Genomic DNA, 8,863 nt, shown 5'->3' with positions numbered 1-8,863 from the left:
TTTATTAACAATATAATCATGCTGGGAACTTTGTTACCCCAGAACATTTCCAATAACTTTCTGGGAACTATGTTACCCCAGAACAATAAATACCCCTGGGAACTATGTTACCCCAGAACAATAACAACCCCTGGGAACTATGTTACCCCAGAATAATAATAACCCCTGGGAACTATGTTACCCCAGAACAACAATAACCCCTGGGAACTATGTTACCCCAGAACAATAATAACCCCTGGGAACTATGTTACCCCAGAATAATAATAACCCCTGGGAACTATGTTACCCCAGAACAATAAATACCCCTGGGAACTATGTTACCCCAGAACAATAATAACCCCTGGGAACTATGTTACCCCAGAATAATAATAACCCCTGGGAACTATGTTACCCCAGAACAACAATAACCCCTGGGAACTATGTTACCCCAGAACAATAATAACCCCTGGGAACTATGTTACCCCAGAACAATAACACATTATAAACATTTTATATATTCTATGCATCAGCCCATATATATATAAATGTACAAGTATTTCCATACGATCGGTATGTACTTAAATACTTTAAATAAGACATGTTTTCCGCCCCGGGAAAATATAATTAAAACAATTCATTAAAAGGGGCTCGTGAAAACTCACCTTGTTGTGAGTTGGTGAGTAATATAAGGAACAGCTACGTGCCTGGATCTGTAATATAATATCTAGTCGTTACTATATAATTCCCATAACTTAAATACATATCAATCGGTACATCTGGGAACATTGTTAACCCAGTACTGTACTCGATTCGGGGACAATGTTAACCCCGTGACACTTCTAAGGACTCAGATTGACATTGCTTAGAGTTTGACAGTCAATTTAGTTAAGGTGATGAAATTATAGCTCGGTTTGACACCCCGTTTGGCCGCGGGGCCCGTTTCCGGTATTTCGGTGCCGGAAACGGTAAAATCGGGTAAAATTACCCAAATCATCCGAATTATTTTCGGATGATTTATTTTTACTTAATTTACTTAGATTTATGAAATAGTCTATTTTTAGGGTTTTCATGTACCAGTCAGCTCGCTTATGCGAACTTTGCCGGTTTACACGTTTTAAGCTTTAAAAACTTGTTTTTATGTTCTTTTTAGCACCAATAATTACCCGATTAATCTCGGGTCTTGAAATTTTGCACAAAACTTAATTTGACAGTAAGGAATTTTATAAAAATTTTCCAGATTTATTTTCTTATATTTACATTTATTTATCTATTTTTAAATCTTATTAAAATACTAAATATATCAAAAATACCAAAACACTTTAGAAAATTCCCAAATTTTTCTGGGATGATCTTTATCATCCTCATAACTCCCTGGAATTTTTCCAGAATTTAAAACTTATTTTTCAAGCCATTTTCACCCAAAACCGAGCTAGGAAGCCCTAGAACTCGTTTCACCGAAAAGCCTACTTAGACTTTTCCAACTGAGCTCAAATTTTGTGGGTGACTTTTATATGTTATAAAAAGCGTATCTTAAATTTTCCGGAATTTTTCATCATGTTTTGCTATTTTTCACTATTTTTGGCCAAAACCGAGCATTAAATTCACCAAATATTCATCTTTTATCCAAAAATTACCAAAAATTCACAGATCTCATATTTTCATGTGTAGATCATCTCTGTGAAATTTCGTGACCCGACTCTAAGCACACGTAAATCTGTCCATTTTTTCATAACACACGAAAACCGACTATTTTGTGTTTTCTAGCTTTAGATCGCAAGGATCTCGGTTTCTAGCCTTTGCTAGCCGCTAGATACAACACTTACAAGCACATCAACACCACACCAAGCAAGTTATACCCACAATCAAGCCATTTCTTTCCTAGTGTCGGTTAAAACTTCAAAACAACGATTTTGACCGTAAAAATCCGTTCTCGACTCTTTTTACTCATTTCTTGGACCAAGATCCTTTGTATAACATGTATACATCTCTTGTTCATGCAAGAGTCGGTTTCATCTCGGGTTTTCACCCGTCTTTCACATGGAAAACTCATTTGACAAGATTTCAACCGTAAAAATTCATTCTAAACACTTTTAACTACTTACTTGGATCAAGATCCTTTGTATAACATGTATACATCCCTTGATCACACGAGAATCGGTTTCATCTCGGGTTTTCACCCATTTTTCACATGAAAACCTCCTTTTCTCAAGAATTATGAAATTAAAAACAAGATTTAAGCATAAAAAACCATGTTTATACCTTCAATTCTTGGTTTAAAGATCAAGGGGATGGATGGATGTTGGAAGATTTGAGAGAGTTTGAGAGAATTTGTTGTTAGAAAAAGAAAAAAATGGAATGATAATAATAATAATATGGACCGATCGGTCCTATTAGGGTGGATGGGGGTGGCCCCCACAAATCCATTCTAAGCCACATATTCGGATTACGCAATCCGGATAATGTTGTGGATAATCTGGTTCAGTTCGTTTCTCGTTTAAACTCGTAATTCGGCTTGAAACGAGCCTAAAATGGTTGTTTTTCGGGTTAAAATAAAATTTATATACAACTGATTTAAAACTTTAAAAACTTAACCCATGACATTAAAACATCATATTATTAATAATTACGCATCTTTTTCGACTTGATTGATCGTCTCTTGCTTGGTTTGGTGTTAAAGGTTTCGTTTAGCGTACCGACGTACCGTTAAATCGAAATCCTTTTTCTGTGCTATAATTCACCTATCCCGAAGCATTAATACTTCGTAAATATCACTAAACATTATATACATCGTCTATAATGTAATTCCCGATTCGTTCGGGTTTCAATAACCGATCAATGATTAATTGTAATCCCAATACGATTCACTATATAATTGAGTATGATTCATACTGTGAACCATATATATTCGTATCAATGTGTTATAACTCATATAATCAATATTAAATAACACGTAAATAGTATATTCCGGCTAGGGTATACCTGAATTTGCCGGAATCGTTACAATAATCCTTTCTTCTAGTGAAGAGTCCTCTAGTGAGGATTCAACTAGACGGTTCCCCGCCCGTACCCCGGAAAGTTTTCATGCTGGCGTATTGCTTGCTATTGCAGATATGATTCGTCACAACAAGAGAAGGACGGATGCCGCTGGTGTGTTCGGTCTTAACAAAGATTCTGATGCTGATGAACCCGCTGGCGGGAAGGCTACTGGGAACACCGAGGATCCCGTCGGTGGGGAGGCCTCAGGTACTGCCGATGATCCCGCTGGTGGGGAGGCATCTAAGGGTGCTGGTGATCCTTCTGGTGGGGAAGCGCCCCGGAACGCTGATGATCCCGCTGGCGGGGAGGCGTCCAAGGTTGAGGTGGAGGGTCCTCCCCCCAAGAACATAAAGCTGACCCGGCTCCAAGACCGGGTCAAGAAGAGGACCGCTGTCCGACAGCCTTTAGGTAACTGAAAGTGTTTCCATCTTCTCGGCTTCATGTTGTAAATATTTCTAACTCTTCGTTTCTGGATTAACAGACGCCGCTATTCTTCGTCCGCCTTCTCTGTCTCCAGAGGTTTGGCAAGTAGGAGGTGACGAGGACGTGCCTCCTGAGGATGTCAGTATGCCGCCTCCTGAGGTGGTGGTGGAAATAGAAGTTGTGCCCCTAAGGATACAACTGAAACCCCTCCGGTTTTCGCGGGTGAAAAGGGGGGATCTTCGAATCCTTTATCCCAAGACCAAGGGGATTCCCTTTTTTGTCCCTCATGGAACCTTGGCCTGGACGCACTCTTTACCGATCCGTGTGTGTGCTAAGAGTTCTTTGAGCACTGCCTCCCACTTTCTGAGTGTAACAGGACACACTCCCAAACTCAGGCTAGTTTGGCGCAAGCACTTAGCTATCACATGGCTAACATGTTATCAACTAGCTGTGAGGTATTCAAGGGTTGGGTTACAGGGCAAACCGACCTTGAGCACGCTGTCAGCCGTATGGTCGAGGCTGAAGTAGCTTGGGATGCTGCCCTAGCGGAGACTAGGGAGAGAGAGGCTGCCCTCCTGGCTGTCCAAGAGGAAAACAAACACCTAGAGGAGCGGATAGCTCCTCAGGTCAAGTTCATCTCTGCCCAGGACGAGGATGTCCGGAGGCTCGTGGCCGAGGTGAAGGAAAAGGATGACCGCCTTGCCTCTGTTTCCGAAGAGAAGGAGGGTCTGGAAAAGGCCTTTACTGATGCCTCGGACGAAAGGCGATGGCTTCTCAAGTTTGGCATCCTCAAGGTAAATATTTCAACCTTATGTTTGTTTTGTGGAAATATCATGTTAAATTTCTCTTGTACCAGATTATCAATCTCATCAAAGAGGGTTCTGAGCTTGGGATTGCCTTGCTGACCTGCTGGTCAGTTCATCGCGGGTTGTTCGCCAGGCCCGTTTTGAGGAAGGCTATACCATGGCTCGCGAGGGACGCCCATCCGCCGAGTTTGAGCTTCACGGCCAAGATTGTCAAAAGGAATACGTTGCACATCTTGATTCCTTCGATAACATTTCCTTTGACATCTTGAAGTATAATGAGGAGAACTGCCATGAGCCCACTTGTGTTGGGGAGCTACGCCTTCACGTGAACAGGCTAATCGCGGAAGTCGAAAATAAGGAAGCTCCCAAGGAAGATTAGGACTTTAACGTGATGTCGATGTATTCTCTTAATTTTACTTGTAATGTTTGTATATAAAAGAAATGAAATTATCCTTTTCACTTATTGTGTTGAACTTATTGCGTTTGGAATATTCCTTTGTCTTTATTGGGAAGATTAACTAGACCGCGGGTGACCTCCTTGTCTATGACTTTCCTGCTTGTACTTATGACCTGTCTTTTTCTTGTTCCTTCTTGTAACTTGAGTTCCGGTAATGAAATATTTAGTTTGTCTCGTTACTGTAGAACTAACAAGTCGCCAATTATTTCTGGGAGATCGACAGACGTGACAGGTCTGCTCTGCATAAAAGTAGGTTTGAAAGTTGGCTCCAGCCGTACCTTGGGATTTTAAATTTTCGGCTTTTGATTTTCCCGCCTGACGTGTCAGGACATGATTGGCAGACAGTTGCCTTTTACTATTCCACACATTAAATGTTATCACTATATATATCCGTCGATTTCTTTTCTTCTCTATTACTTTGTATTGAATAACCAAAGTAATTTTTTGCCGGAATTCTTGAAGTAATTATCCTCTCAAACCCAGAAAACAACATTCATCGATTGTTAGCAACCATAGCTGGTTGTAGTCCAATTCTGGCCGATTATATGATGTCTTCGAGACCCGATTATCAGACCATTGATTGTGTTACCATTGATTGGGACACGAAGGCCTTTCAAGGTATCATTATTGCCTATGGCATCGCTGCAGAATGGGAACCGGAATTTCCGGCTCCAGGTTCGACGGCTAACCGTCCTCCTGTGGGAAAGATGTGTGTACGCCGAGTTTTTTAGCTCCGGGAATCTTCGATTTCCGGTTACCTGGTTTCTAGGTAAGTTGAAAACTGGGAATATGATTCATATCTCCCAGCTTCATGCGTCAGCGATGATGCGTATGCGTCATTTTGAATTATGCTGTCGGGCGCATGGCATCGTAGCTACTATCGACAAGTTTGCTGTGTTTTATCACTTTTATGGAAGGGGTGGCCGATATGTTTGCCTTCCGACTGACCGGAAGGCTATTGCTTTGGACACACCTCTTCTGGATCCGTGATGGGCCAGGAAGTTCTTTTGGATCCGGGAAGACGTGATCCTGTGTCCATGTACTGGCGCTCGGCGCACCAGCCATTGCTTGCCCTCCTGTACGTTGATCATCCGGAAGGGCATGGGTGGTATCAGCAGTTAACTTATATCGCCACTCCAATGCGCCCCATCCCGGAATATGCCCTTGTTTGGGTTGGGATGAGCCGCCTGTGGCCTTATCCGGACGAGATGCCATACTTCCGGAGGCCAAATGGATGTAAGTATATCTAAAGTATTTCCCAGATTTGGCCCGGTATCTTACCCTGACTTATTATGCAGCTGAAGGTCTTCTGTTGTCTGTGCTTACTGTGGATGTACCTGGGGTTAAGCAACTTGCTGCCCACGACAAGAAAGACCTTCCTATTCTTGATAAGACCAAGGATCATTTTTTGTTTCCTCAACGGACCCGTCAGGAACATGTGGTTTCTGAGGTGTTGTTCGCAACAGGAAACATGTTTTTTATACTTGACCCTATGATCAAATTGCTAATGTGTAGCTGTGGTGTAGCCTTTGGTCGCAAGAGGAAGGAAGCTTCTTCCAGCAACGTTCCTTTGGTGGTTGCTGGTGGAGGGCAGGACCTGAATCCTTCACCTCCTCCTCTGGCTACTAAGAGGATTCGTCTTCGTGATCATGTTGCGGTTCACATGCAGAGCACACCAGGTATTTTTAGAAAGTTGTGTTTCTGTGTCTTCAATAGATTGACTTTCACCATATTTTTATGCAGTCAACGTTATCATTTTGGACTCCCCCCTGCTAAGAGTGACCCCGGCAGATTGTCTGCTATTGATAAAGGGAGATCCAAGGAGCGCGTAGCCTCCTCTGCTGTCCGGAAGCTGTCAACGCCAGAATCGCCACCCTTGCCTCCGCCTGTCGTTCATGAGACTGAGGAACCGGCTGAACGGGTGTCGGTACCTCCTTCTCCTCCTCACCTTTCAGAGAGGGAGGAAGGGAGCCGTACTTTGCCGGGGGTGTTTCCCGTCACGTCCCTGAATGGAATCTAACCCCTTTTTCCCGATTTTCTTACGGGGAGGTGTGTTTTGATTTCCTCCATGAGGGTGTGCCTTTTGCGGAACGCGAGTACCAGCGCAACCGGGCCCGGTGTTTCTTGGAAATTCGTACATATACCACCTGGCCAACTTGGTCTCCACGACCCAAGAGATATACCGGGACTGGAAATTTATGGGCCAGAACTGGGGGGTTGCAGGATAATCTCCTTGAAGAGCTCCGAGACGAAAAAGAAAAATACCGAATCGAGGCTAACACCCAAAGCTGGAAGCTGAGAGATTCTGAGCGGACTCTACAGTAGGAGAGACAGCGCCAGGCCACCGCTGCCAAGGACTGGGAAGAGGCGTGTCGGCGACAAAATGCTTCACTTGAAGCCGCGTGCGCTCTCGCTTGTTCCCGTGAGGCTGAGCTTGCCAAAGCGGAAGAGACAAGGCAAGCTCTTAAGGCTCGCCTTGCTGCTCAAGGAGAAACTCTCAGTACTCTTCGTGCTGCCGCTGCTGAAAAGGATAAATTAATTGAAATCTGATCAAGGAAAACACCAGGTATATCGGTGAACAGGGCGCTCTAAGGGTACGTGCTGAGGAAGCTTCTTCTGACCAAGCCTCGTTGATGAAAGAAGGTCTTCCCAAGGTATGGGTTTCCCTTCTCTTTCATAACTTGTAAACTTGTTTGCTGATGTTCGAATCATTATCATAGGTTATCTCCCATATTCATAAAAGGGATGAACTTGGAGATTGCCTTGCCAATCTTCTTTGTGCATCAAGTGACTCAGGGCGCAAGGCAGGTTTCCAGGAGGGGCTAGCCTTTGTTCGGGAAGGCCGCTCCTTGGAGGATTTCAACCTTCATGGAGTAGATGTGGATGGGAAGTATGATGCGCAAATAGGCGCGTTTGACCAACTGCATTTTCTCATCCAGGACGCTATCCAAGGCTTTGCTGAGGCGGCAGATGGCGTTAGGCAACTCCGCAACTATCTTCGTGAAAAATAATTTTGTTGTATATTTGTCTTCTTCATGTAATCCCTTTTTTGATTGTATATATGACGTGGATTTTACATTTTGTCTTGTATGTTTACAATATAAATGTGTGTGAGCTAAATCCGTCGTTTATCCAAAATATAGGATTAGGATAGGTATAGGTATAGGCACGCAGGCCTATCCGTACAGGAATTAAGATGCTATAAAATTTAAAATTGGATGACTACGCGTTAACTATATTTTCATTAACGTCGGTTCATGGTGTTAAACAAAGACTTGGTACGCAAACCAAAACTGAAGGGTACGCAGGCCCGTGAAGAGGCACGTAGGCCTTAACAGAAAATTACATGGTTTAAATATAGCACCTTCGTAGTTGTGCAACATTCCAAGTCCTGAGAATCGGAGTGCCATCTATTTTTTTCAAATTGTATGCACCATTCCCCAGTATTTCGTCAACTTCGTAGGGACCTTCCCATGTGGGGGCTAACTTCCCCGGTAATTCGGCGTTTGATGCCTCATTGTTTCGGAAGACATAGTCCCTTTTGTGGAATTCGCAGATTTTCATCCGCGTGTCGTAATACTTTTCTAGTTGGCTCTTGTATTTGTTTTCGCGTATGGCTGCCAACTCGTGTCTTTCCTCCAGGAGGTCTAAGTTCATTCTGAGTTCTTTTTCGTTGTTTTCCATCATGAGGATTCTTGAAGATGGGAGACCGATCTCGGCAGGAATCATTGCTTCTGTGCCATATGTCAAGCTGAACGGCATCTCTGAGTTGCTAGTCTTTTTACTGGTGCGATGTGCCCATAGTACATGGGGAAACTCTTCGACCCACCCCGTTCGTTTGGTTCCCGATCTGGCCTTGATGCCTTCTTTGACGCTATGATTGGCTCGCTCGACTTGTCTATTGGCTTGCAAATGAGCAACTGATGTGAACACTTGTTTTATTTGCAACTCAGATAACCATTCCTAGAGGCTGCTGTCAGCGAATTGAGTGCATTATCGCTGACCAACGTCTAGGGGAGGCCAAAACGAAAAATAATATATTCCCATAGGAATTTCTTAACGTTTGCTGCCGTTATATGGGCCAGTGTTTTGGCTTCCACCCACTTCGTGAAGTAGTCTATGACGACTAACAGGAACTTCACACGCCCGGGGGCCTCGGGAA

General features: G+C 43.4%; 1 protein-coding gene across 1 annotated transcript; it reads right to left on the bottom strand.

The window, feature by feature from the left end:
- Positions 1 to 8,052: 8,052 nt before the first annotated feature.
- Positions 8,053 to 8,463, bottom strand: LOC143552623 (uncharacterized). Its single transcript, XM_077042793.1, has one exon. The coding sequence runs from the start codon at positions 8,461 to 8,463 to the stop codon at positions 8,053 to 8,055; it is 411 nt and encodes a 136-aa protein (XP_076898908.1).
- Positions 8,464 to 8,863: the final 400 nt, after the last annotated feature.

The sequence above is a fragment of the Bidens hawaiensis genome, unplaced genomic scaffold (genome assembly GCF_021521415.1).
Source record: "Bidens hawaiensis isolate Kalapana, Puna unplaced genomic scaffold, B.hawaiensis_p1.1 tig00016959_1, whole genome shotgun sequence".
In the NCBI taxonomy this organism is placed as follows: domain Eukaryota; kingdom Viridiplantae; phylum Streptophyta; class Magnoliopsida; order Asterales; family Asteraceae; genus Bidens; species Bidens hawaiensis.
The sequence above is the reverse complement of the archived record's forward strand: the minus strand, read 5'-3'. Positions and strand labels throughout refer to the sequence as shown.